At 52.3% G+C, this 27,640-nt stretch overlaps 10 protein-coding genes across 10 annotated transcripts; 6 read left to right on the top strand and 4 right to left on the bottom strand.

Moving 5' to 3' along the window:
• Positions 1 to 131: 131 nt before the first annotated feature.
• Positions 132 to 1,649, bottom strand: NEUTE1DRAFT_117536 (uncharacterized protein; the record flags this gene model as incomplete). The annotated part of the gene is made up of 5 exons (XM_009854178.1): positions 132 to 379; positions 450 to 577; positions 652 to 937; positions 1,000 to 1,161; positions 1,241 to 1,649. The coding sequence occupies 5 exons, from the start codon at positions 1,512 to 1,514 to the stop codon at positions 249 to 251; spliced, it is 981 nt and encodes a 326-aa protein (XP_009852480.1).
• Positions 1,650 to 2,324: 675 nt separating this feature from the next.
• On the top strand, positions 2,325 to 3,058 carry NEUTE1DRAFT_65853 (uncharacterized protein; the record flags this gene model as incomplete). Its single annotated transcript, XM_009854177.1, has 2 exons — positions 2,325 to 2,452; positions 2,506 to 3,058. 2 exons carry the CDS (start codon positions 2,383 to 2,385, stop codon positions 2,796 to 2,798), a joined length of 363 nt encoding a protein of 120 aa, XP_009852479.1.
• A 505-nt stretch (positions 3,059 to 3,563) lies between these two features.
• On the top strand, positions 3,564 to 5,219 carry NEUTE1DRAFT_84532 (uncharacterized protein; the record flags this gene model as incomplete). Its single annotated transcript, XM_009854176.1, has 2 exons — positions 3,564 to 4,076; positions 4,155 to 5,219. 2 exons carry the CDS (start codon positions 3,583 to 3,585, stop codon positions 5,035 to 5,037), a joined length of 1,377 nt encoding a protein of 458 aa, XP_009852478.1.
• Positions 5,220 to 5,985: 766 nt separating this feature from the next.
• NEUTE1DRAFT_111321 (uncharacterized protein) lies at positions 5,986 to 7,290 on the top strand (the record flags this gene model as incomplete). The annotated part of the gene is made up of 4 exons (XM_009854175.1): positions 5,986 to 6,057; positions 6,136 to 6,361; positions 6,787 to 6,824; positions 6,913 to 7,290. 4 exons carry the CDS (start codon positions 5,986 to 5,988, stop codon positions 7,288 to 7,290), a joined length of 714 nt encoding a protein of 237 aa, XP_009852477.1.
• Positions 7,291 to 9,143: 1,853 nt separating this feature from the next.
• Positions 9,144 to 9,759, top strand: NEUTE1DRAFT_45451 (uncharacterized protein; the record flags this gene model as incomplete). The annotated part of the gene is made up of 2 exons (XM_009853340.1): positions 9,144 to 9,203; positions 9,268 to 9,759. The coding sequence occupies 2 exons, from the start codon at positions 9,144 to 9,146 to the stop codon at positions 9,757 to 9,759; spliced, it is 552 nt and encodes a 183-aa protein (XP_009851642.1).
• A 1,515-nt stretch (positions 9,760 to 11,274) lies between these two features.
• NEUTE1DRAFT_123342 (uncharacterized protein) lies at positions 11,275 to 12,548 on the top strand (the record flags this gene model as incomplete). The annotated part of the gene is made up of 1 exon (XM_009854174.1): positions 11,275 to 12,548. One exon carries the CDS (start codon positions 11,275 to 11,277, stop codon positions 12,418 to 12,420), a length of 1,146 nt encoding a protein of 381 aa, XP_009852476.1.
• Positions 12,549 to 12,821: 273 nt separating this feature from the next.
• NEUTE1DRAFT_45078 (uncharacterized protein) lies at positions 12,822 to 13,224 on the bottom strand (the record flags this gene model as incomplete). The annotated part of the gene is made up of 2 exons (XM_009853327.1): positions 12,822 to 13,024; positions 13,134 to 13,224. 2 exons carry the CDS (start codon positions 13,222 to 13,224, stop codon positions 12,822 to 12,824), a joined length of 294 nt encoding a protein of 97 aa, XP_009851629.1.
• A 1,011-nt stretch (positions 13,225 to 14,235) lies between these two features.
• NEUTE1DRAFT_147444 (uncharacterized protein) lies at positions 14,236 to 16,722 on the bottom strand (the record flags this gene model as incomplete). Its single annotated transcript, XM_009854173.1, has 1 exon — positions 14,236 to 16,722. One exon carries the CDS (start codon positions 16,518 to 16,520, stop codon positions 14,316 to 14,318), a length of 2,205 nt encoding a protein of 734 aa, XP_009852475.1.
• Positions 16,723 to 18,069: 1,347 nt separating this feature from the next.
• On the top strand, positions 18,070 to 20,945 carry NEUTE1DRAFT_130717 (uncharacterized protein; the record flags this gene model as incomplete). Its single annotated transcript, XM_009854172.1, has 3 exons — positions 18,070 to 18,086; positions 18,264 to 18,534; positions 18,739 to 20,945. The coding sequence occupies 3 exons, from the start codon at positions 18,070 to 18,072 to the stop codon at positions 20,206 to 20,208; spliced, it is 1,758 nt and encodes a 585-aa protein (XP_009852474.1).
• A 690-nt stretch (positions 20,946 to 21,635) lies between these two features.
• Positions 21,636 to 23,771, bottom strand: NEUTE1DRAFT_147442 (uncharacterized protein; the record flags this gene model as incomplete). The annotated part of the gene is made up of 1 exon (XM_009854171.1): positions 21,636 to 23,771. The coding sequence occupies one exon, from the start codon at positions 23,769 to 23,771 to the stop codon at positions 21,636 to 21,638; it is 2,136 nt and encodes a 711-aa protein (XP_009852473.1).
• Positions 23,772 to 27,640: the final 3,869 nt, after the last annotated feature.

The following is a 27,640-nucleotide window of genomic DNA, read 5'->3' as shown; positions in this document are numbered from 1 at the left end:
AAGGCTTGGAGCGATGTTACCGTGCCCATGTGTCAACTGTTTGGGGGGCACGACATCTCGACGATTCTGTATGTGATAACAGCTCCGTTCCCGGATAGGAAAGTGACAGTTCAAAAAAGGAAAGAAAGATGGGAAATAAGATTGACTTGGAAGAGAAGTTCTAGGTTGGTCTATGTCGTGCTTACAACGGTTGACGATAAATGATGTTGCGTCCAAGTGCATACTCATTGCTCGCTTATCTGCATACCTCACGAATGCAAATGTGCCTTTTTGCTACCTTCTTTCACCGTCCCATCCTCGTTCAGATGCAGAATCCCGCCGGCTTCTGTAAGGCCCACATTGACGTGGTGGTGAGACGCATTTCGGTCGTACGGATCGCCTGTTTGCGATTGTATCTGTTAGTGTTTGCAGCGTATCAGGAATCAATCAGGCTGAGTGTCATAACTTACCAAGGATGGGATGCATCAGAATTCCCGGCTCAAAGGGATCAAAAGAGTTCTCCTTCATCCAGTCGAAAATTGAGTCCCACTTGACACAGGTGTGTTTGCCCAACCCCTGGGAGACAGGCTTTGGATCTCTGGTGGGAGACATATCCTTGTCAGTAATGATCTCGATCGTGGATGAGAAACGGTCAAAGGGGCAGTGACTCACTCAGTCGTCCACTCCATAGGAAGTAGAGTCGTGTCGGCATTACACTGGAGATACTGCAAGAAGTAATCGATGCAATGCTCTGTATGCTTCAGCAGGGCAATGGCTTGCATCTCACTGAGGTCTGGGTAGTAATGATCCTTGTAGAGGTATTTTCTGACTCTCTCAACGCAGTGGAGCCCGTGAAAGACTGATACGGTGAAGTAGTAGGTCCCGTCGGTCAACCGAATGACAGTGTCGTCGTCCTGGAACTGACCCATATCCTTTCTGGGGATTCGGACGTTTTGAACTATTTCAGCCTATTAGAATCATCAAGTATTTGACATCACCTATAGAGTAAAAAGAGCTCACAGCGAAGAAGGTCATTCCAAGCATTTTCCAGCTCAGGTCTGGGTGGGCCATTGAAGTTGATGTTACCCTTTTGCATGTTCAAAGACTTGTTTTTGCCCAGGCCATAGATGGCTCCCATATCAAACGCCCTTTGTTCGTACTTCACCACGGAACGGAACGGAGCTGGATTTTTGACAGTTAGACGCCCTCTTTTGAAGAAGCAGCAGGATGTGCACAAAAGAGGAAGACGGGGAAAACTCACTTGGTTCATGTTGAGGATCAGTGTAACGCACGGGAACTATGACTCCCTTCGTGTAGGCGATGAAGAGAAACAAGTTTGCCGCTATGAGTAAGGCATGGACGGTAACAGAGCGCCAGTGCCGTTGAATCCATGAGCTTTTTGAGCCCGCCCAGCGAGCTGATGAAGTGGTTGAAAACTCACGACACTCCTCGTCATCCTCGTCGGACCCAGGGTCTGGTGAGTAAGATTCTTCACAATCAACTGGGAGATAGTTGCTGGGCTTGAACTTGTCCATCTTGAAAAGCTTAGGGAGGGTTGAAAAAACAGAGAGGAGAATTGGCTTTGGCAGCTTCGCCGAGGATCGAGAAAAAAAAGAATGCCGCGTTTGTAAGAAGGATAACAAGCAACTCGACCGGAATCGGGCTAGTATCAAATGACTCGGGGTAATTGCATATACCCTTAATGGAAATGATGCAAGTCAGAAAGACAATACTTAAGAGAGGGGGCCATGTTGCAGTGGTACATATTCGGCCGATGTCGCACTCGATGGGACAAACTATCCTTCCCCGACTAGTCCAACACTAAGAGAAGCCGTGCTTAACTCTTCGTGGATGTGTAATCCAGGAGACCTCTTGGAACACGGCGCATTCAAATTCAACATCACTTGCCGTTCTCTCTCTGGGAACTATCAGAGAGGATCAAGGTATGATCGGCCTTGCATCAACATGCTGACCAGAGAAAACGAAAAGCAGCTTCCTCTTTCGGTCAAACCTGCACTCTTGGTGCCTATGACGTGTGCGCAGCCCTATCTGATGCAATCCAAAGTGCCTGATGAATGGATTCAGCTGAGAAAAGTTGCATGTGTATGTCCGTTTCGGGGGCAGCATGGTCAGCAATGCATGTTTCGAAGTGACGAGGGCGTCGGTCGGCCCCCGTGCAGGTGAGCCCTCTGTGTTCGTCTTGGAGTATCTCGCGAGAAGAAGAATGAGGCCGACAGTATTGACAACGATGGTGAGATGTTAGGCAGCAATGACCTAGTTTGTTGGAGTTGAAAGCATAAATAGACCAGGCCTCCCGTCCTGTAACTGTTAGTTTCATCAAACAGAATCAGAAACTTGCCCCGAAAAGTAACCCGCCGTTGATACTTTCTCCCGTCATTCAAGATGCAGATCACTCAGACCTCCTTCATGATTGCCTTTCTGGCTATTGGTGCCATTGCCATCCCAACTCCTGGTATGCATTCCCGGAATGATGAACCATTCAAAACCGGTGCTAACAAAAACTAGGCAAGTCAGACGAGGCCTGGGCTTTCCAAAGCACCAAGAGGGCCGACGACGAGGCGTGGACTCAGAACAATGGCAAGAGGGCCGACGACGAGGCCTGGGCTTTCCAAAGCGCCAAGAGGGCCGACGACGAGGCCTGGACTCAGAACAATGGCAAGCGGGCCGACGACGAGGCTTGGGCTTTCCAAAGCACCAAGAGGGCTGACGACGAGGCCTGGACTCAAAACAATGGCAAACGGGCCGACGACGAGGCCTGGTCTTTCCATACCACCAAGAAGGCCGACGACGAGGCCTAGTCTTTCAGAAGCACCTAGCCGACCACCTGAGGGTTTCCTGAAATAATGTGGTTTCTTGTGTTCTGTCTTATATGTTTCTTGAGTAGTGGGCTTCCCACTTGGTGAGGAGTCAGGCCTGTTGTTGAATAAGATGTTAGCTTGATGAATTTCAGATATGATTTCGTTGACATTTGCTCAGTAAGCAGCCATAGTATTCCTGCTCGCGTTTACTCAAAAGCCACTCTTGAGAATCTCGTTGTATCAGAAATGTCTGTAAGCTGGAACTATCATCACCAAACTGCGAATAGGTGTCTCTGTCGGTAATGCAATGAAGGGGTCGTGATACTCGAGGTCCGCCAAGACAAGCGGCTCGAACCTCGAAGTTTTCATGCCGACTGCTTACGATGAAAGCCTTCCGTTTCTGGTATGCCCTTCATTGGATAGATGGATGGGATGGTGCCAAATTGTTGCTTTGCGGTGGTGTTACGATGGTGGGTGGCAAGGGATCTGGCGTGTCGCCGTCGCAAGGTGCCTCGGTAACTGGGGCGTCCCCGCATTTAGCTCTGGGGAAAACGTGGGGAAGCGGGCCCGTCACCGTCAGGGGAACAGTGATGCTAACGGTTTGAAGGCATGAACCTTGCCGTCACCACGGACGTTACGATAAAGTTCTTATTCCCTCTTACTTCATGTCGTAGGTTGTAGTTTTCCGACTTTCTTCTTCTTCTTCTTCTTCTCCTCGCTCCCGTCGATCACCGACTATCCAACCCACCCACCAGTTCGAAAATACCCATACCGACTTTTTACCATGGCCCCCAGGCAGAAGAAGCCATGCTACGTCCTCGGCGTGGGCATGACCAAGTTCATCAAACCCAGAGGCAAAGTGGACTATACCGAGCTTGGTTTTGAGGCTGGTGTCAAGGCAATGCTCGATGCGCAGATCTCCTATGACGATGTTGAGCAGGGTATCGCCTGTTACTGCTACGGCGACTCGACATGTGGTCAGCGCGTCTTCTACCAGTTCGGCATGACCCAGATCCCCATCTACAACGTCAACAACAACTGTTCGACTGGCTCTACAGGTCTGGCCATGGGCCGTAATTTCATCTCGAGTGGTGCGGCCGATTGTGTGTTGGTAGTGGGCTTCGAGAAGATGCAGGCTGGTAGCTTGCAGAGCCATTTCAACGACAGAGAGAACCCTCTCGGAACGACATATAAGATGATGGCCACCACCAGGGGAGTTACCAAGGCACCTGGTGCCGCTCAGATGTTTGGTAATGCCGGCCGAGAGTATATGGAGAAGTAAGCCAAATCTCATATAATATCAGCGTAATGTTACACAAAATGGCATGATGACTGACCTTATTCCTTCTCTCATAGGTATGGCGCCAAGCCCGAGGACTTTGCCGAGATCGCTCGTATCAATCACGCCCACTCCGTCAACAACCCATACTCGCAGTTCCAGGACGTATACACCCTTGACCAGATTATGCAGTCACCCAAGGTCCACGAGCCATTGACGAAGCTTCAGTGCTGTCCAACTTCCGATGGCGGCGCGGCAGCAGTGTTGGTTTCCCAGGAGTTCCTGGACGCCCGCCCTCACCTCAAGGACCAAGCCATCCTCATTGCCGGTCAATGCCTGGCCACTGATGCGCCCAGCCTGTTCTCAAAGAGCGCCATTGACTTGATGGGCTGGGACATGACCCAGCACGCTGCGCGTGTTGCCATGAAGGAGGCCGGTGTCAAGCCCAGTGACTTTGCTGTGTGCGAACTTCACGACTGCTTCAGTGCCAACGAGATGATCTTGATTGACGCTCTGGGTTTCTCCGAGCCCGGCAAGGCGCACGAGTTTGTGCGCGCCGGTGATATCACATATGGTGGCAAGGTCGTCGTCAACCCCAGTGGCGGTCTCATCTCCAAAGGCCACCCTCTAGGCGCCACTGGTATCGCTCAGTGCGCCGAGTTGGTATGGCACCTCCGAGGATGGGCCAACAACCGCAATGTGTCTCACACCAAATACGCGCTCCAGCACAACCTTGGACTTGGTGGTGCTGCTGTCGTCACCGTCTACAAGCGCGCCGACGGCAAGGAGGCGCCGGTTATCGACTCGGCGACGGTTGGAAAGCTCAACAAGCTGGGCTATAACCCGGCGGTCGAGGCCAAGGGCTTTACGGCGGAGCAGGTCAAGGCTGTTCGCAGCAGGGAGAAGGTGAACGAGTGGGCGTTGCAAGATACCATGACCAAGGTCGAGGCTCGCTTCTGAGTTGCGGGTCTGTTTCCAGCATATAATTATTATTACACGTATTTGTTAAGTACAATCTTGTGGTCAGACCAGACCATGCAAAGCACCGAGGACATACAGTTCTTACTGACTTGATGACTTGAGATTTTGGTTTCGTTGAAATTGGGGAAGGCAAAGCAAGAACTAAAATGGAAGAATGAATGCAAGTTAGAGCAAAATTTTGGTGTTCGAGCGTAGGGTAATCGAGGAAAGTGGAAGTCACGCAAGGGACTCTTGCCTGCTCAATTTTTATCATCGGAGTTTTTTTTTCCCGGCCCCTTGCTTCAAGAGATTGCCAACTGAATTACCTATGGTTTTGTTTGGATCATTGACTGGTAACCTCATTGTCTTCGTATTGCAGTGTCGTGTCCGTCACTGTCCCATCTATCTGGGTACTTTCACATGTCAGTTAGAAGCACCAATTTTAAAGAAAAAAAAATTCAATCGTCTTGATTCGATTAGCGGAAACATTCCGCACATGGGACGGTCTGCCACATACACATGCTCAAGCTGGAATATATGCGTAATGGGCAAGGGATGACATTTCATCTCGACTGTCCGCGTGCCAAGCAGCTGGGACGAGTCAAAACAGAAAAGAGTGCAGAAGCTTGTGAAAAGAGATGATGTTGGCGCAGTAAAGTCTGAAGATTTTTTTCGGCCCGACTTTCAAAGAGCCTCAAGAGAAGGCATAAGAAAAATCACCCTCGGATCGAGTTCCGATCGAGCGCCGGCCAGAAAACCCGTCTGGTACTATTTAATTTCCAAAGAAAAGAAAAAAAAGAGGAAAAAAAGACAGAAAAAGAGGAGTAGGGGGTTTCAGCCGAGGAGAGACGATGTACCGTCATCAGCTGCCCAGGCGTCTGGGCCCCGAGTTGCAGTGTGTCGGGTGTGCGTATGCGTAGTTGCTCGCCGGGTTTTCGATCTCACCCGATGGCGTTCGAAAATGTGGAATTCCAGACATTGATTGGGACCCTCAATTGTGAGGTGCAGGTCAACCGTGACGTAAGTTGTGCTTTGTGCCTGGTCTCAATCTCGACTCTATCAGTTTTGTGGTGCTTGTGCATATCAGCCTCATGGCAGCTGCTTGAACCGAGACCTGCAGGCTTCCACCAGTCTGGCGGATATGCCATGCTGAGATACATCTGCATCCAATTGTCTGGCATCTTCACAATCCTCGTCTCACTCAAGATAACGGGCACTCGCCTGATGGAGGATGCACGAAACCGTCTGGTGCAAGAACGATATCTGCTCGGTCAACAGTCGGGCATGGATGCTGTGAGACCGCGGGTAGTAGAAAATGTAGGAGGTTTGTTTGGGTAACGTCAGCCCCTATTTTCACTTGATGCCCTGTGCACCATGCTTTGAAACTCTTGTGATGCTTTACAGTCGACACAGTCAACGGATGAGGGGAGACACACGGCTTCGAGCTTGTTATATCTTTCTGTTTTTCTGTGGCTTGCATATGTAACCGATGATAAAACCGATTATTTATCAGCTCGCTCCGGGCGAATGAAATCGGGCTAACAACAGATCAGAGTCGGATTTTGAGCTTTTACTCGCAGAAAAAAAAAAAAAAAAAAAAAAAAAAAAAACACACACACACAACCTGCTCAGTCGGTCATCTCGTCGCTTCCATGTTTCTGACATGTGAAAGTGGCACTACACAGGCCATCCCTGACAACCAATCACGCCAAAGCTCTTAAGGGGTTGGCGCTTCCTGCTTTAGTGTAGGTTGGTGGTGGCCCGGACCCCTTGGATCCACGCGGAAGGTACAGGGGCACCCGCAACACACAAAAATGCCAAACATGTCAGCCCCTGTCGTCCACCAAATGTTTCCAAAACTGAAATCTTCCACAGATTTTGAACGGGGCCGACTTTGACTCTTCAATTGGACCTCACGGTGCACGTGCTGGTGCCTACGATGCGAGTCAATGTTCAAAATTCAAGGTCCTTCGTCTGGCCTCTGCAAGGCCTTTGTGGAGGAACCAACTGAAGAGCTTACCACAGCGCCCCGACCACAATAAGTGCTGCGAGGCAACACTGCATGCTGCATTACTTGCATTGCTGGCTGTAGGTGAGCCTGATACCCGGCTGAACGAGGCAGCTTGGGAGATGTGGTTGGACGTCGAGCCTTTTGTCAGTTATGAGCGTGAAATTGCTTCCGGTGCAGCCGGGGAAGTTGACATTTCCGTAATTCCAAGTGAAGATCATCAACCGTGGAAAAGGCGAAATTGAAGTTGTGCAGCCGAGAACGTCAAGTTCTGTCGTCATCCTCCAAACTTGCGCGGCGCTGAGGAATGAGAAGGTTACAGTCTCGTACGGATGATGAACCGGCAGCAACGGGTAGAGATGGCGTGGCGTGGGGGGTGTGAGGGCCACTCTTTCCATTCGTTCCGAGCCTCACCGGTTGTTACACAAGATGATTGCTTGTGTACGAGTTCATGATGAGAGAGGAAACCGGGTCCGAAAACCCAGGCTTTGAAGCAATAACCCCGCCTGGGACATGCATGTCATGTATCTCGTTGTGCCTGAAAATCTCCCTTCTTATCTTGAACAACTTGACTGAACCACGACGAGCCAGGCAGTATCTCGATTGAGGAGTGCACTGTCCGTCAGCCTCCTCCGAGAGAATGATGTCACGGAATGACAACGAAGGGATTTCACGTGAAGGCCCTTTGTTTCACCGAATGAAGTGGTCAACTGTGAGGTCGCCTGTTTAAACATCCAACATCTCACCTCCTATCTTGTCAGGTATGGTATAGCTTTGACGGCCTCGGTCGCCTCCGGGGCTCACGCTCTGGGTGTACGACACGCAGGCAATTCCATCGGCTGTTTTCCTCCAAGGCGACTGAAATGGATCAATCAAACCCCGGTGGTGATCCTGGCATGAGGATGATGCTCACATTTATAGTGTAGTACAATGCCAGGGATACGGATGCTGTGGCTTCGTTTTGGCTTGTGAGCTTTCACATGTCAGAAGGAGGGGTTGCCACTTTCTCCCTCCCTTCGTTTTGACTGGCTGGCAGCGCTTGCTTGGCAGCCTGGAAGGCCGGGGTGTTGGCCCGACGCATGCAGCCCCGAAAGCGAGGGGGCCCCACCAGAGTCTTATCAGGGCACTTCGATTGTTCGCCCCGGTTCATCGAAGGAAAGCACAGGGGTCGAGAGGTCTGTTCAATGTGTTCAAGCCCACTTTGGGCATCCACACCTTGGACTTCACTTCGTGTTTTTGACGCACCAAGATCTGGATTCGGTCATGGAAGACGAGAGCGGTTTTGTGTCACTGTAAACGAACCACAAGTACCTGCCGTGTATCGCTCAAAGATACCGGCAGGGGAGGCAAACTCGCCCGGCTTCCACGCAGTAACTGGGCCTTAACATCGGAGATGCCATGTCTATCAGCTCCCCGCATGGACTCCCGCAGCTGGAGACTAGGTACCTATCTGTAGGTAGGTAGACTGAGTGTGATGTGCATCAGATCATGACAGGATTCAGTTGAACATGCTCTCTTTCATGTGCATTTCAGTTACTCAGTCTCAGCAAGGTACAAGGGGATACAACACCCATGACGAGGGGAGGGGTGCCCTGAGGGTTAGAGGTACCTCTAGCCAACGGCTCAGGCAGCTTCTTTCATCGCTAGTTCCCCAAGCTTCTTATGTTCTGATAGTGATCCTGCCTACCCGCAATAGCCCCATGCTAGTGGCGTGCATCGGCTGGACTACCAATATGTGAGGTTTCACCGGACGGGAAAGACGTCTTTCATCCCTCCACCCCTCTCTCCTTCCTCTTGACACAGGCAGTTGCCATTTACAAATTCCGTCTCCTTCCAAACCACCTTGCCATTCTTCTGCTTGCATCGTTTTCTCCCACCTTCTGGTTTCAACAGTTCCGAACTCCGATACCACCTCATCCTGTTTAAAAGAACCTTCCGATCTCACGCTCGGTCCCACCCTTCTATCCTCTCTGGAAATCATACAAAACTGTACAGTCCGCCATTCTCACCTGCTCTCAATTCCTGATTTTTCATTCTTCCTGTGTGGCACTCTACGTACTCTCCAGCGTCTAACATGGCTCACCAGAAGAAGACCAAGATGTCGAACAGCAACAGGCAGGTTAATGGCGATGTTGCCTCCAACTCCGCGGTCATCAAGGTAAGCTTATGATGTTCCCCGTCGTCTCTTGTGTGCTCCACGGCCGAGGCTAACATGTCGACAGCACTTGCTTGGATACCCTATCGTCGAGTCCAGTATCTCGACTGTGAAGGCCAACCCCTACGGCCAAAAACTCCTCGAGGTTACCGAGAAGGTATACCAGGTTGGAGCCCCCTTCCTCGGCTACCTCCAGGGCCCGTACCAATATGTCTCCCCATACGTCCATAAGGCCGATGACTTGGGTGACAAGACGCTGTCCAAGATCGATGAGAAGTTCCCGATTGTCAAGAAGCCGACAGATGAGCTCGTCCACGACGCCCAGTCTCTTCTCCAGTTCCCCATCCGTCTTGGCCAGAGCGGCAAGGAGCATGTTCTCAGCACCTACAACACCGAGCTCGAGAAGGTTGGCGGCAAGGGCTTGAGCGCTTACTACAAGGCTGCTCTCACTACTGCTCTCACTATCGGCACCGAGACCTACGCTACTGCCGCCAGCTTCCTCAACACCCAGAAAGAGAACGCCAAGCAACAGACGGCTAACGGCACGGCCAACAACTAGAGGCTGGCCAGAACACCGCCGCTGGCTGACCAAGAGTCGACTGCGTCACACGGTTCGGATGAGGTGACTTCTCAAGAAATGATCGACCCAGCTGGTAACGATACCACGCCCCGGGCAGTTGAGAGCACACCGGTTCCCGTCTCGCTTTGGGGCATGGCCTTTAGTTCTTGCGACTGATACGACTGCGAAGGCGTTCCTTTGTGGATTGAAGACGCAGTTATACACTATACAACCTCACATTTATATCTACACTGGTGCCGTAGGTGGAATTGAAGGCTTGCTGAGGATGTGAGTATGGGGTTGAAGCATACGAAAAGCATGCTTATCACACAGACATACAGGAATAACGGATGATATCACTTTTGGAGGGGTGCAATTGGGTTTCTTATCTTTTCATCATGGCTATTGTTTGGACGTCGAGGTATCTTTGCTCTTTCGAATTTTCATTGCGTTGTCACTTGGCGTGGGTTGCGTACTGGTGGATAAAAGAAGAAGGAAAGACGATGTAGATACCGGGGAGGTGCTACTTGCAAGTGCGTGGCTCTGGAGCGCTTGATACCTTCGCAGCTAATACCACAAGTCAGGTGTTAGTATCTGCACTACGGCGGCTGTCAATAAAGAAGTCAAAATCATTGCTGAATCTTTGACGCAGCTGTGCCTTGTTGACTCATGCATTTTGATCGGAATGATGTTCACAGCTGAGCGCGGTTATGCATTTCTGGGTGGTTGTGAATGAAGCCGATGCCGAATCTGACATCATTGAGCATGCGACGAAGCACTCAAGCCTGGGATGAAGCCAAGTATAATCATTTTGTGCTTCAGCCAACCCTGAGAGATCACCGTCTTTCCTATCCTGGCCACCACATCGGGTCTCGCCCGTGATAGCTTCATTTTTCGGTACACGGGAGTGACCGAACGAAAGCGCCAACACACTCTGGTAACAAGGATGGATGGTCAAAGCTTTTCCAATTCCAATTCTACGGCAATTGGGTCTGGGCATGATGACCGACTTTGACGTAAGCTTCTGCGCTAACCGTATCTGGAAAGGCGCCTCTTTGTGCTTCCCTCCGAGCCCCACCAAGCTCTCGGCTGTTTCCAGCTTTGTAATCATTTGTCCTCGAGGGGCCTCGTTTTATGTTTGCAAAGTGACTGCGACAGTGTCGATGGGCGGCGCATTGTCGAGTCTGTCCCGGCCATGTCCAAGAGATCAGTGGCGGGAAGCGAATGAGCAAGCAATTGGAAAGAACTGACCGGTGTGGCATGGGCAGAAGTTTCATGATAGTTCTACGTATATGATTTTGACAATTCTAGACCCTTTTCCTGGTCACCTACTGACTACTCTTCTCACCTTGATTTCCAGCTGCTTACGTTGACCTTTATAATCGTCTAGACCATCTTTTTTCGTGAGCAACAAAGTCACAAGTGGGCGAAAAAGTCAAAAAAGTTCAAAAGCCGGACCCAGCAAATGGATTCGATCCTATAAGTATCCTTAACTTTCTCAACCCCTCCAAGGTCATGAAGAACTTTTTTCTTGTCACCATCATCTCCATCCTTGTTGGAATTTGTTCCATCTTCCTACTGCCCATCGACCTTTTACCAGTCGACATCTCTACACTCACAAACCAACTACTCAACTACACGAACATCAACACCTACTTCGCAATTCAACCCTTAGAAGATATTTCTTCTTCTACTTCTTCATCAAACCCAACCATAATCATCACAACAACCCCCACCGCCGCAAACATGTCCGTCCCGCGCCTCATCCGCAAAATCTTCCTCGCCACCGAACAGGCCGAAGGCGCCGGCGCCCGCGTCCGTCGCTCCATCGGCACCCCTCAGCTCCGCAACTTCTCTCCCTTCCTCATGCTCGACCACTTCACCATCCGTCCCGGTTCCGGCTTTCCCGACCACCCCCACCGCGGTCAAGAAACCATCACCTACTTGCTTTCCGGCGGCGTCGACCACGAGGACTTTGCCGGCAACAAGGGCACCATTGAGGCGGGCGACCTGCAGTTCATGACGGCGGGCAGGGGCATCATGCACGCCGAGATGCCGCGCCAGAACCCGGACGGGAGCGCCAACGTGGGATTGCAGCTTTGGGTGGACCTGCCGAAGGAGCTCAAGTCGTGCGAGCCGCGGTACCGGGATCTCAAGGCGCAGGAGATCCCCACGGTCGAGACGGACGAGGGACGCGTCAAGATCAAGGTGATCAGCGGCAAGAGTCACGGGGTGGACAGCGTCAAGGACCTGGCGTACACGCCCGTGTGGATCTTGGATGTGGAGGTGAAGCCCGGTGGCAAGGTGGTGCAGGAGGTGCCGGAGGGGTGGAACGCGTTTGCGTATACTTTGGAGGGCACCGCCATTTTCAGCTCGGGCAAGGACGGGGAGAAGAGGACGGTGGAGCAATTCCACAATGTGGTGTTTGAGCCGCAGGGTGAGGCGGTTCATGCCGAGGTGGATGCGGGCGCGGAGAAGCCAGCGAGGTTTGTTTTGGTTGCGGGAACACCGCTCGATCAGAAGGTGGTGCAGTATGGCCCGTTTGTGCTGAACAGTCAGGAGGAGGTGTACCAGGCTTTTGTGGATTACCAGACGCATTCGAATGGGTTTGAGAGGGCGCAGGGGTGGAGGAGCGAGATCGGAAAGTCGATGAGGCACTAAAGGGGGGGAAACGGGGAGTTGAGATACCAGTTTGCTTTTTTTGTTTGTTATAAAGTTGGATATGGAAGAGTAGGGTTAGCTGGAAGAATAGAGCACTTCGGCGAGGCTTCAAATGGGAACATCGAGCTTGACCACAACATAACCACTCGAGATGGACAAATCTCAGTAGTTATCCGTTAAAACAAACAGCTTTATTGTAAATCTAAAAAGGTATATTCCAAGCCAAGCCATGCGCAGCCCAGCAGCCCGATTTCATTCGTATGCCATATACAATTCCTCTACCGCTTGCTTTCCCTTGTTCTAATTCATATCGATTCTCTATTCTTCCGACCACCATATTGGGCGTGAAGTTGCTCCCAATGTCTTCCCCATGCGTGTCTATTGTTCTCGCCTGTATGCCCTTACTCGTCCTTAAGCACAACATCCACGTCACGAATCTTGTTCCCATTGCTGTCCAATTCCACACAGGAGTTGACACCCTTGCCAGTCTTCTTGATTGTTCGGAGGATCTTTTCGTAAAGGGCAGGGGACTCGTCATCGACGGTGACGTTGGCGCTCTTTTCATCGAGGAGGACTGTGTAGGATACAATGTTTGATTCGTTCTCTGGTCATTGTCAGTTATGCATGCTTCTTTGGTACCGAGCGGCGGACACGGCAATCAGAATGTATTTAAAGAAGGAAACCTTGGGGAGCTATGGACAGAGACAACGGACCTTTAAGTCTCTTGAGGACGCGGTCAACGGCGCCGGAGCAGCCCCCGCAGGTCATGGTAACATCGAACTTGTAGGTGTAGGAGCCGGACATTTTTGACGGGTTTGTTGGGTTGGTAATATCAGTGCTCAGATGACAGTTTATCGAAGTGCAAGTTGCGACAATGGAATGCGATGCGATGCGGGGCAGTTGTGTGGAAACGTGCAACAATAGTAGTAAGTGAGGTGTTCGTGGATCGCGGGAATGGGGGGGGGGAGGGAGCGCGGACTTGGAGTTGGGAGGGGCAGCACTTTAAATAAGCTCCGCGACTGGGATAGCAATGAGCCAAAATGGGAGGAGCGGAACTTGGAACAACTACAGACAACGAAATAGCTTCAGGGGATACGGGCGAAAAAGCGAACCTGACAGATTGCAATAGAGACGCATTACTGATACGGAAGGAAAGATGGAGGACAAGCTTAATAATTTGCTCATTGCGTGGTGCTTACTTACTGTCAGGTACGCCGCTCTGTTCCCCTCTCAGATGATCTCGCGATGGTGTATCAGGGGACTCCGTGTCAACCGCAGATCTCCCAAGGAGGGATTCATGTTGCTTCCGTCGTTGCAGAGGTGCGTGAGACGTCGCGCGATGGCGTCAGTCCGCTTTCACACTGTTCTGTTCTTGCTGCAAATGCCACATCAAACGAAGCTTTTACAGTGCCGCGCAGACTGTAACACTCGTGTCTCCACCCGCGTTTACACTAGCAACGGACCCTCGGTCGGTGTACTAAGCGACGGTCTGCCCTGAGCTTGAAACTTGCTCACCGAGACTGTCTCATGTCTTGTGATCCCGGACATTCTTGATCGGCTCAAACCGAACGTGAAGACACATACACTACCTAGGTATACCTGTGCTGCTCCTTGGGTTGCCCGTCGCTGTTTATGCGTTGTGGAATATTGAAGGCTCAGAAGTTTGTTAGGGGTTTCGGTCTAACACCGTGCGAAACAGGTACATAGCCTGTGCTTCACGATATGTTTTGATATGATCCTGCACTGAATGGAAATAGCCGATGGTTCTATCAGCATTTGCCTCATAGAGACAGCCATTTCGCTTTAGCTAATTCGCTACTACACTACTGTCCAAAATGGCAGTCTTCCAGTAATCTATTTCCCTTTTCCCCTAATGATACTCTCCGGAGGAACATCTACCTCCGAGCAGTCTCCTCCTCGTCGCTATCCTCCGCATCCTCAACCGTCGCCCTCCTGTTGGGTGTGCCACCCGGTCCAAACTCCAATTCGAGCTCAGGATCAAGCTGATCCTCATACCAGTGATCCTCGTCTTCAAAGTCATCATCACCCCATCCATCATCGAAATCATCTTCCCAGCCCCCAGGCATGACATCACCTCTCTGATTACCTTCACCTCCTTCCGCGACGCCTCCTGCTCCGCCTGTCCATCCTTGACCCGTCAAAACATCCACGATCCTCCGCCACACCCCGCGCTGCTCCTCGTCGGCTTCAGGATCGTCGATTCTCGCACGAGCATCATCCACCACGGCGCGGAGCTGGTCTTCGTTCATGCGGGCTCTAGCCATCTGCAGCGCAGCTTGCGCCTGTTCATGCAGCCTCGTCTGTCTATGTTCGCCGTCGCCCTCGGCAATGCTCCATGGCATCTTCTGAGTCGGGCTGGAAAAGATGTTGTCCTCCTTTGGGGGTGGGAGAGGGTCAAAGTCAAAATTGGGAGACGCCGTGTGCAACATCTTGCGCGGAACGGCCGACATGAGCTCGGGTGTGTTGTCCAAGTACACGAAGCGGGCTGTAGCGAGCGAGACGACCGGGCTGGGAGGCAGGCCAAAGAAGTCCACCTTACGAGCAGCGTTGGCGGCCTCGGTCAGGAGGGAAATCGCGGCCGGATTGTTCCAGATGTCCTTGGCTAGGTGGACGTAGAGCTTGGTGTGTAGCGCTTCCTCGTCATCCCGGGGCTGGACACCCCAAACGGAGCGTGGGGTATCGATGTTGAGAGCGCTGAAGAGGGCGCAGAAAAGCCAGGGGAGTTCCTCGATGCTTTCGATGGCAGCAGCGCGTGCTCCGGCGTTATCCTTCAGCTGAAGCTTGGCCAAGGGGAGGGTAGCCTTGACGTAGCGACCGGTGCCCAAATTGGCAATCAGGGGTGAGTTGCACAATTCAATGAACCACTTGGCCTCGTATGCGCGGATAGCTAGAATGTGGATCCAGTTCAGCACGCCATAGGGGTCATCATGGTTGACACTGAGGACGAATTTGGCCCATTCCAGAGCCGTGCGGTAGGTTCCCTTGAGGACCAGGTTCTTGATCTGGTTATAGCCAGCCAAGAAGAACTGCCTGTTTTCGGGTCGGTTGAAGTCCAGTCTTGCGGTGCCATCTCCCAACCGCTTGCGAAAGTCACTCAGACTGACCCTGCCAAAAGTGAATAGGGCTCTCTCGATGAGGTCGTGGGCTAGGTACGAGTTCTGGTCTTGGTGGGCAACCTTGCTCACTTGGATGAGCGACGAGACGTGGTAAGGGTACCTGGATAAGAAGTAGACGAGTTGCATGGGATCGTACATCTGAACGAGACCATAGAAGTTGCCCTCGAGGGCGTCGTATGTCTTGTCATGCGCAAAAGCAAACTCGGCGACACCAGGCTCACCGTTGAAGGACTCGGTGACACGCACCATCTTAAGACCGCGAGTAGAGTCTCTAGGCCACGTCTTCTTGCCCTCGATAAAGGGATTCGTGCGCAACACTGTCTCAAACATGCTCCTCTTTCCTAGCTGCTGCTGAACTGCTGGCGGGACCGAAAGGAAGGTTTCGAGGTCAACGTTCTGCCGAGCAGCTCCTCTTTGCTGTTGACGGCTGTTAGCCTCAGCAGCCTGTTCCGCTCGCGCTGCTTCAATGGCACTGCCAAACAGCTTGCGCATCTCGTTGATAGCCTTGAGATGCTGAAAGTTGACGCGCAAGAGCTCGTTGATTTGACTGGTCGAATTGGCAGTATTAGAAGTGGCGATGTCCGAGACAGGATTCTTGTTGTCCTTGAGCTTAAGCTCCTCAAGAACGCGATCGATCTCATCCAGATCATCTTCTTCCTCCTTTTCCGCGGCAGGTGATTCGGTCTTCTTGCCCTTCTTCTTCTTCTTCTTGGACTTTTTACTCTTCTTGGCGGGGGCTACCGGTTCTGGGACGTCCTCGGCTTCTCTGGTTTCCTCCTCGGTGTCCTGATCGTCGTCGTCATCGTCTCCCCCTCCAAGAGCGGCAAATCCTGCAAAAGCATTGGGCTTGGGCTTCGTAACAATGGGCTCGTCCTCGGATTCGTCATCTTCTCGTTCTGCTTCATTCTGCAGTCTGAGAAGCTCCTGCTGCTTCTGCAGCTTTCGCATTTGCCGTGTCGCCATGCTGGAATATGAGAATGCTTTTCATAAATGAAATGACGATGTTGCTGGACTGTGGCCGCGGGGCAAATCGAAGGCTTTATAACCCCACCAGCCGAGAAAGATCTTAATGATGCGACTGCCTGGGTGAGTGACTTGGTCGGCACGCCTTAAACTATGGTGTAAGGTGAGCAACACCTGGGTTCTGTCAAGCGGCTAAGCTTCACTGAATTCGCTGGTGTAATCAAGTTGCTCGCTGCTTCTTGCCTTTTCAGAAACTTTGTCAAGGAACGGAAGTTGGAGTGGCCGATGGAGTCACCTTCCCGAGCATAATAAAAGTGGACCTGCCAAGCCCATGATGTCGACGAAACACCGACGGCAGGGGCAACGGATGCTCTCCTCGGCTTTGTTTGCATGACGGAGCTTCCAGCACTGCAGTACAGACGGGACCTACTTAGGTACCTAAAGATCATATATGATACATATGTACAGAGCTGGATCGATCAATTATCAAGTGGACAGCTGTTCATGACCTAGCTTGCTTGTTATTTTTTTAAACAAAGTCTTGGGCTTTCCTACTTGTGCATAACAAGTGGTTTCACTCGACCGCATTGATTGCCATTTGGAAGCTCTGAGCGATGGACATGTTTGTTCCAACAAGTAACAACTGAAGGCCAGGTCACACATAGCAGATGGCAGGTTGTACGTAGGTTATAAACAAGAAGGTAGCGTGCAGGTTCCGGAGTGCTGCAACAAGGTTTCGAATGCATACCGCATGGTTGGGATGTTATTGTACAGTCGATTTCTACCGAATATATTATGTCTAGAATCCTATATATATGTCATGATATCATACAGAGCTCGTAGTCTCGAGATCACAAACCACGACAGCTAGCGCAAATAAACAATACTAGCTTCATCGGCGTGCCACCACTGTCTCGAGTCGTTATTCGATGGCCGTGAAACAGACATATTGCAACAAATGTTAAGCTGACAGGACTAGCTGGCATTGACACTGACGAGAGCTACTGTGGTATATCGAGGTAATCACTCAACTCGCCACCAACTCGAACTGAGTACATCATAACACCGACCGACAGAATGGAACCTTGCCGTCGGTCGGCCCCCGCTATCGATTTCAGCCTCCCGCCCTCCACCGTGGCGGTGCACGGATGCCGGGACAACATACGCCGAAAGGTGCCCAGAGTGGTGACAACGGGCGCAATGTGGGGTCACAACACCACGAAACAAGGAGGCTGAACTCGGTGAGTTTTCGCTGGTTGGCTGCCTTTTTACCTCGTTCCCTCCCGCCAATCCTTCCCTTTCTTTCCTCTTCCTCCTTCCTCCATGCAAACTATGAAACCCCCGCCATGACAACCTAACACTGCGCACACTTTCCTGTCGTTGTCTTTTACTCCCTTTCCACGTCTAAGATCCGCGATCTTTAATTCTATTTTTTCTTCATTTCCGGCTCGATTAAAACCGTTTCGCCTTCTGCTTCTTTTTATTCACCGCACATCATACACACGCGCATACTGCATTTAACGCTGTTGCAGCCAGCGCGCTTTGTTCAATGTCTGAATTCCTTGGGTATGTTGGCCACTTCTTCCCCGCGCCATCACCTGATGGTGTTAGATGCCTTCCCTCACCCTCCTCTTGTCCCCGACAATGCCTCCTTTGCTAACGTTTCGCGCGATAATTAGCTCTCGGATATCCTTGATATCGAGGAGCGACATCCGGTAGGCTCTAGCCTCTGCATCCTGCTAGGCTTGGCAGCCCCGCTGACCGTCATTTCAGCTATGTCGGTACCTTGCACAACATCAACTCGGAGGAGTCTACCGTCTCCCTAGAGAATGTCCGGTCATTTGGAACGGAGGGCCGCAAGCACAATCCCGATGAGGAAGTGCCCGCCTCAGACCAGGTTTACGAGTATATCGTTTTCCGCGGCAGCGATGTGAAAGACCTTCGCATAGAGGAGGGGCCTGCGCCTCCCAAGGAGAACAAGCCTCCGATGCCTGATGATCCCGCAATCCTCGGCGTAAGTCTCCATTCCTGCCAGTCACTCCACCTACCCAGCCCACACCATGATGAAATATTCTCGGATGTAAAATTTTACTTTTGTCTGAAAAGCGCAAAAACAATGTTGAGATTTCCGTTGCCTTCCTTCTGATCTGTGGTTCAACCATACCCTTTTTCATCCTCATTATACTGGCTTCCACAGTCGCTAACATGGAATGCTTAGGCTCGTCCTCGTCAGGCCAATGTTGCTCCTGGCCCTCCTGGCCCTCCTGGACCCCCGGGCCCACCCGGTCCTGTACCCCCCGGTCCCATCGGTGCTCCCGGCCACCAAGGCCCGCCGCCGCCTCCAGGCGCCCCTGGCTTCGGTTACTATCCTCCTCATATGGGTGGCTGGGGCCGCGCTGGTGCTCCTCCTAATGCGTTCGGCGGCATGCCGTATCCTCCCCCTCCCGGATGGTTCCCCCCTGGTCAGGAGTTCCCCATGGGCCACGGTCCTGGTCCGTGGAACAACTATCCCTACCCGCCTGGTCCTGGTGTCGCTCCGGCTGGCGTTCCGGGCCAGGGAGGTCGCCAGTCTGCGAACCAGACCCCAAGCAATCAGGGTCCTGGCCCGAAGCCTGCGCCCATTGGTCCCGCGGGTGACAAGAAGCCGTCTACGCCTTCTCAGCCTCAGCAGCAACCCCAGCAGCATGAGCTGTCTGCCGAAGTACCCAAGTCTTTTGGTCAGCAGCCTGCTTCCGGCGCCCCCTCCTTGCCAAACGATTCAAAGCCCACTGTCGAAGAGGTCAAGGCCACTGCTGCGTCTCTAAACAATACTGCTCCTGCTGGTCCTTCTCCCCAACAGAAGACCATCCCTACTGGTCCCAAGGGCAGCACCACTCGTCCCTCGCAGATTCTTCCTGCTGTTCCCCTTCCCGCTGCCCTTACTGCGAGACCCATTCAGCCGGCGGCTGGATCTGCCAAGCCAGCCGGTGAAATTGGAAGCGGACCGATGAGCGCGGCCCAGTTGCGTGACGCGACTCAACAGGCTAGAGCGGCCGTCGCTGTTGCCATGGCTAACATGGTTAAGCTGGATGGCCAAGTCGCTACACAGCAGCAAGTGACCGCCGCCGCTGTTGACAATCTTACCAAGCGGGTTAACGAAATGAACGTTAACGCCGCTGCGACGGCTACCGCCTCTCGCGCCCCCTTGAGCTATAACGCCGCCGCTGCGAACCGCGGTGGTCGTGCGCGTGGTCCCCGTCCGGCCAAGGTTGAAGTCCCTGACTCTGACTTTGACTTCGAGTCCTCTAATGCCAAGTTCAACAAGCAAGATATTGTTAAGGAGGCCATCGCTGGTTCTCCGCTTGGTGAGGAGCCGGCAATCGAAGCGGCTGCTCCGGAAGCTGTTGCCGATGTCTCTGGTGTTGCTCAGCAAGCCTACAACAAGAGCAAGTCATTCTTTGACAACATCTCAAGTGAGGCCAAGGATAGAGCTGAGAACAATGGCCAAAAGCCGGGTGGTCGTGAGTGGCGCGGAGAGGAACAACGCAGGAACATCGAGACCTTCGGTCAAGGCAGTGTTGATGGTGGCTACCGTGGCTTTCGCGGTGGCAGAGGCCGTGGTCGCGGTGGTCGCGGCCGTGGCTTCCGTGGTGGACGAGGTGCGAGCAATGGCTTCCCTCGCCGTGATGCGCCGACCGCTGCACAGTAATTTCGCTTTTCGTGACTTGCCCAATATTTGATGGGCTCTGTGGCGTTGTGAACGAACGTTTTCCTTTTTCGAAGCCTCTAGGTTTGGGACTGAGCATGATTTTATTGAACGGAGGCAAAGGCTTGTAGCCCGGAGTTTCATTGGGAGTTGTGGCATGATGCTATGAATTGGGACGATCCAGGGCAGGCCATATAGCGAGAGTGATTTTCCAGATCTAATCAAGGTGATAGCGGAGGAGTGAGCAGCACTCTCGCTGAGACTGGCCGCAGTACGGCCATCGTCGCTAAACAGCGCGCAACGTCTTTTACCCTCCAGCCATCACAGCATGGAGGATGATAATCACTGGATAGATGCGACCAGGGGCATCATCTGGGTTGACTGGTATTTTATTATGCACACAGATCCATAACAGCATGGTCTGTATGGGAAGGGTTCTTTGCCCTTGAGATGGAAGCGCAGCGGGACTGGCATTGGACAGACAGAGGCAAGCTAAGCTGCTGCCCTACAGACACATGAAAACCGATGAACTTGGAGGACATGGCCATCAGGTTGACTTGAAGGACGCCTTTGTTGCGTCGGGATAATCAAAGCCATCAAACCCTCCCTACCTCACCAACTCGTGCAATCAATTTGCCCTGTTCATGATGCAAGAATATGATACCATATCGTTACTGGGTACATATTTGTCGCCTTTTCCAAGACATAGCATCATACGTTATTGAATGAAGTCGCAGCTACTTCTCCCTTGATCCTTTTGATATCCCTTCTGGCATGAAGTGCATTTGGTCAATGTCCAAGTCAACCACTTCCAATCCTAATCGTGTCTTGGTTGTCCAGTTTCTGCCAATGACACTGTGAAGGCAGCTTGAGTATGTAGAGTTGTTTCTTTGCGATGTTGTTTCTTTATTGGATTGACCTAGGCTTCGGATATTCAGTGAAGTTGATCCATATGAAGTATCACTCGAAATGAAAGCATCAACGTCCATACTAGTTTATGTCCGTGTTGATGTGTATGCAATTTCTGTTGCGTGGTTTACCGATCTTGTTTGTTGTCTAGTTTTTACTCATCTTCTGTGAAGACAGTTCAGACAGGTAGGTTATGCTTGGGCTACTTTCTGTCCTCATACTTTCTAGTACTTTTTTTCTTACTTTTTTTTTTGCTTCCCCATACACTTCAAAGGCAGAAGATGAGTGAGGTAGGTAGACATAAGCTGATAACAAGTCCATTACACTATGTTTCTACACGCAAAGCCATGAGTTCCGCTACTGGCATCTACCTATACGATTCCTCTTCTTTTCTGGAGCTATCAAGACATACATCCATCGATCCATCCATATATATTCGCTGTCCACCCCACAAAGCCAGGTAGATAGATCTACCTAAAGAAGATTCTTCTGCTGTTCGATCCGAGTCCAAGTCCAAAATACTACTCGGAATCGGACCCGTAGTTGACAAGTCCACCGAGTCCACCGCCACCGCCCTTGTTGCCTGTGTCAGGCTTCTTCTGCTGTGGTGGTTCCTCCGCCATACGCTGTTGTTCTTGCCTTGGAGCGTCAAGTTCCATATTCACGCCCATATGGGTAGGTGCTTCAGTCTCCTGTTTGATCCTCTGCTGCTGCTGCTGTTGGCCGCCTCCAAATCCTCCACGACCTCCATGTCCCTGGCCGCCTCTGCCACCGCCTCGCTGCTGAAAATTACCGCGACCACCTCTTCCACCACGGGATCCACCACGGCCACGACCGCGTCCGCCGCGCCCTCCGCGACCCCCGCGGTACCCGGTATCAGCATCGGCCATCACTTCGTCACCGTCGCTATTGATTTCGCCGTCCTCCGCTGCCTCCCGGGTCGGACGGCGGTTCAAGATGACGTCAAAGTCACCAGAAGCAGCCTGCCTGACAGCTGCTTCTAGCGCTACCGTGTCCACCTCTCCTCCTCCCACTTCACCCTCTTCAGTCTGCCCCTGGTCTTCAGTAGTCTCAAAGCGGACATTCTTCCCTCCACCACCACCACCTCTCCCTCCGCGGCCGCCCCGACCGCCACGGCCACCCCGCTCCCACTTCCCTCCACCTCGACTGCCACCGCGTTGATCGCGCTGATCCCTTCGGAACGCAGCTTGTTGCGATCCAAACTGCCTCTTCCTTCCATTAGGATTATTAGAAGAAATCTCCTCTACTTCGCCCTCATCCGACGACTCATTTAAATAAGAATCAGAGTCGCTTGCGTCAGAGTCAGACGACGACGAACTGCTTGCAGACTCTCCCTCCTCGCCCGCCTCGGTTTTGACAATCTTCGCAACTCTCTCCTTCCTCCTCTTCGTATCCGCATACCCAAATCCCTCCGGCAAGTCCCCACCAGGCGGTAAGACGTAAACAGTCGGGAACTCGACCACCGTCCTACCGCGCAGAGCATGTGAGAAATTCTTGGTCGCGTTGAGCGGGATCAGCAGTTTGCCGTTGGGTTTCGTCTGCCCGGATTGAGAAGAAGCAGAGGAAGTAGGAGCCCAGGTTTTGTGCAAGAAGAAACGCCATTCCGCCAACAAGCGGGATTGGTCAATGATTTCCTCGTCGTCGGTTTTGGGAATTGAAGCAAAGCCGTCGCAGGCGGTTTGCGACCAGGCGCCGGTGAGGGGGTATTGCATGGTATAGGGCGAGTCGGTGGACCAGGCCGAGGTGAGCGGGTTCTGCGGTGGGGAGGAGAGGTAAGGAGAGGCGATGATTTCGGTGATTTTCTTGGATTTCGTTGGAGCGAAGCCGGATTCGAGTTTGCGGCGCTTGAGGGGACGGCCGTCGGCGTCTAGCTGGTCTTCGCCGGCGGGGTCGAAGGGATCGGGGAGAGTTTCGGTTTCTTGAGCTTGTCGAGACAGGCGTCTGCGGTACCAGGCGAGGGTTTCGGCTAAGGCGCGGTTGAGAGGCTTGCTTTCGAGCGCTTTGTGGAGGATTCGGTGTGGTTGTTGTTGTTGGCCAGTCGTAGGGAGACCGGGGACGTTGAAAAGAAGCCATTCGACTTGCCAGTTAACGCATTGGTTGTTTCGGTTCCACGAGGTCTCGTTTTCGCGCTGTCTTGTCATGCCCTTGGGCATGGACACGGCCTCGATGTTGAGTTTCCTCAGCCTCTGGCGTACTAGTCTGCTGAAACCGGATATCCATGCGCCTTCCTCTTGCATCTTGTGCTGTTTCCAGCTCGGTGGTGGCAGTGTTCCGACGGGGACATGGCGCAACTCGTCGCCGTGCCACTCCTTGACGAAAGCCTTGTCCTCGTTTTGGGGATGTATATCCTTGTCGCTGAGGATTTTGCGGACTTCGACGATCTCTTGCTCGTTGCGCTTGCAGGCGCGCTCGATAGACGAGATGAAGTTGTAGTCGTGGTCGATGCCGGCGGTGGTACGAAGACGGGTGGCGGGGACAAAGGCGGTAGGGTCGCGGACGCCAGAGCAGTCAGCTCTAATTTTGTGCTTCTGAGTACATGCTAATGAGCACGTTCGGGCGAGACAGCGCGGGCATTTGTATTTGGGTGGTTCGGCGTGACAGATTCCGCAGAGGGTGCTGAGCACCGAGTCGGCCATGGTGACTAGAGATGGTTGTGTAGAGGTAAAGAGGAGGATTGACTGGTTATGCTGAGCAATTCACAATGCCACAATGTGTCGATCGAGACTGAAATCGAGGATAGTAAATAGTGTACTGATGATGAGAACTGAGTGTTGAGTGATGATGTAGCGATTGAAGGTCGCAAAGCTCGATAACCGTCGCCCAAGCTTATCGCGGCGGATTTTTTGGTCGGACATTTCTCTTATCGATAACAGACTTGCTTCAGCCTGAGTGGCCAAAAGCTGCCCGGAAGTCTCCGCCTTTAGCTCCCGTCCCGCTGCGTGCTGTGTTCGGGTGCGGGAACCACTGGGGAATTATTGCACTGGCATCATCCATCCACTGCAGCGACTGAAATGCCTCCTCTGGACCACGGGTCACCCATTGTTTCCATTGTACGCTAGACTATCATCGAGTGAGGACGGGATTGTCTTGCCTCCGAATCCAAAACAAAATGTGGGGAGAGCTCACCTCTTCACAGTCCCCACATAGCATTTGGCTTGATAGCCTTTTGAGGCTTTCGTATGGCTGGAGGTTTCAAAGCTGTCATATAGTGTATACGAACGCCCAAGTCAATGCAAACTTTCACCTCTAATCGAATCGACGTCGCAAATCTCAAGGTCTCGGAGAGTCGGAGCTGCCTCATTGTGCGACTCGGACTACTCGGGTCACTACTCACTAATTCCCCCGCACCAACCGACCAACGTGGTGGGTGATGAATGGATGGTTGGCTTGGATGTCATCCACTCATCACACTGCTGGCGGGCGGACAAGCGAATGCAACGGCTTGTCCGAATGAGGACTAGCCAGGGGTATTCATTTCAATCTCGGGAGGGTTGATCGGGTCTTGTCCGCCAGTGTGGATCGCGCAATCTGCATTTGATTTTCAATTTTTTTTTTCTCTTTCTCTCTCAAGGCGACCGGAGGAGGGGAACAGTATTCAGCCGAATATGCCGACCGAGGTGTGTTTTTGGAATGGTCTCGTTGTCGTAGTTTTTGGTGAGTGATTTCTTTCCATCGACCGTTCGAAGACATCGTCTCTTTCCTCCTCGGCCGTTTGTAGTGGCGTCTACTTACTTAAAGTCGGCATGCTGTGCGCCATGTGGGTTGGAGGCGGGTTTGGTTGGTTGGTTGAAGCCCTCTCCTGCTCTCCGTTCGGTCTGGATGGGCGTGTACTCGGCTCAATCAACCAAGTGGCATCAACCGTTGGGGGCATTTCGGGATATCAGAAGGGCGATATTGGAGGCTCCTTTGTCAAGTGTGGTCCGATAGCAGACCCCTCACCTATAGTAGCCGCCAGTATCACCACGCTTTGACGGTAGGTTGTTGAAAAGTGTAACCCAACTCTTATCGGCTCTCTTTGGACCGAAAGAACAAGGGTCGGCTGTGGTGGTGTCGCCATGTCGCGATTGTGATTGTCATGCCGAGCGGCAGCTAGCAGTCAAGAAGAAAAGCTGGAGGGCACGGGACTCATCTCCGACACTATACCTTACCCTATCAAACGCCATCTCTGTCGTCCATGCGAACAAACAGAGGCCCATCACCTGTGTATCGGTGTATCGTTCGGGCCTTTGAGACGGCCACACGGACGATGAGATTCCGGCGAGATCCCACCCACGGTCTGGGAGTTGTGCCTTCAGCTGCAGCTGGGTACACTAAAAGGACCAATTGTCCGACTCTCTTCGTTGTGGCTTGTTTCAGCCGAAGCTTATATTAGAGGCCTCTGTCAGCTATCCAAGTTCACCGCTTCACGCCATGAAACAAGTGGCCGTATAGATTGGACGCCGTGATACTGTAGGCGTGGTACAGGCTGAAGTCGAACAACCAACACACGAGCACACCCACTACCCACTGGATTTGCTTTTACACTACATGGATACGATCCTGCCTGAACCTGCCGAGGAGCTCATCGATCGTGGACAAGCATCGCCGGCTCTCGTTTTTCTTCAAGATAGCACTAGAGAACACTGCGGGGACGGATATATCGAAAAGAGTGGAAACGATATGCATAGCGATCCTCTCAGGGACCCGGCGCACTGGCTCAGCATAGGCAAAGCACCGATGATGGATTCTCGAAAAGGGTAGCATCGCGAGCCATGGGCTTGTGGGAATGGCCTCTGTGGTGGGTGGGACAATGGACTCGAATGGCCATGGGGGGGCGAGTGACGATCACTACCTCTTCCAAATTGCAAACGACTCACTTGAAAATTTGAGCGAAAGTGAAGCGCCACTGCCTATCGGAAAACGTGGCAAGGCGGCGAGCTGTTGGTTTGTTTTTATCTAGTCTGGAATTAGGCGATGGTGGAGTCTTGCCATGTTGCCGCCGTCTCTCTGTGAAAAGGCAACCAAATGCTTGATCCAACTTCACTGCAACTTCCCACCCGATATGCCTTGAATCAAACGAAGAGGGGGGCCCGCCAGCAAGCGTCGAAAAGGTGAGGTGGAGGGGAAGAAGAGGGGCTTGAGAGGGGCCACACTCTGACCGAGGAAAGGAAAGGGAAAAGAGAGACAAGAGGTTAGAATGATGGATCGTGAATGTCCCATCAGGGAAAGGATGGAATGTATTTTTCCGTGATCCCGGGCAGAGATGGTCAATGAGATGGTTGTCTTGCGGTTGGTGTCTCGGATACCTCCCCGGCCTCTGATAATTGCCAATGCTTACAAGCGGCCCCTAAGTATAGGATACCCCGGCGGGAAGCTGGAATTGTCTCGGACAAGCCCAGAGAGACTCAGATGATACCCCTAACGGGCTCCCCTAAGAGATGCAGGGACATGGCAGGTACGCCTTTGCCAGAACATAAAAGGTTAGCATGGTACTTCCACCATACAGTATTTAGGAGCCAGACAGCCAAAATACCGTCTATCTTTTGTACACAGAATGAAGCAGCCGCCACTTTGTCATTCACTGCGCTAACTTTCTGAATCCCGGCAGAAGTGTACGCACAACAATTCCTGCAGCAGTGGTGCAGCAGCGAACATGCCGCTAGCGTTGCCCTGAAGGGGCCTGGATGAGTTCCTTCCGTCAGATTGTCCATTGAGGTGGCATTTGGGGGGTAGGTCATTGGGCCTGGGGTGCCATTGGTCCTCCACCTTTATTTCCCGAGCCCCAGTCTTTTTGCGTCTTTTGCTTCGACAAGACCATCGGCTCTCCCACGTCTCTTCTCGCTTGTTTCCCAGATGGGCCTCCTTCCATCAAATCCGCCTGGCTGCAGCCCGGAGTGCATGCTGCAGGCCATTGGAGATGCAGCAAGCAAGAGTGCGTGTGTGCATTGTGCAGGACATCAACCACCACGGCGCTTTGCCTCCGTTGGCCTGGCGTTTTGACATTGCACGCAGTGATTGGCATTGCAGGCCAGTGTACAGTACACTCACTACACTGGACTGTCAAACTGAAATCTCCTTGTCGTTTTTATAACTTGTGGTGTCGATGCCTTCGTCCGATCTCCTGGTGCTTCCATCCCGTCAAACAGAGACACTTGAGGTGATCTGGGGAGCGGGACAGCAAGAGAAAAGAGATGAAAGCCATGTGGTACAGCACAGTAATACACCCGTTGTCGTCGTCGTTGTTGTCGTTGTCGTCAACGGCGTCGGCAACACCACAAAAAGACAAGAGACAGAGGGACGGGCACAGAGACTTGAAACCCCTGTTGGATCCAAACTGAAGGTCCTCTTGTGGGCCCCCCCATATTGACCTCATTCCGTCCAGACCTCTCAACAGAGCACTCCTTCCGATCCAACCCAGTTCCCAACCCAGGCCCAATCTGAGTCCAATCCCATCCTAGTCGCTTCAGGGATCCATCACATTTCCTTTTTCTTCGTTTCCACTTCTCTCCTCCACCTCCACCACCAC

This window comes from Neurospora tetrasperma (genome assembly GCF_000213175.1).
Source record: "Neurospora tetrasperma FGSC 2508 unplaced genomic scaffold NEUTE1scaffold_4, whole genome shotgun sequence".
Taxonomy (NCBI): domain Eukaryota; kingdom Fungi; phylum Ascomycota; class Sordariomycetes; order Sordariales; family Sordariaceae; genus Neurospora; species Neurospora tetrasperma.
Note: the sequence above shows the minus strand (reverse complement) of the source record. Positions and strands in the feature narration are given on the sequence as shown.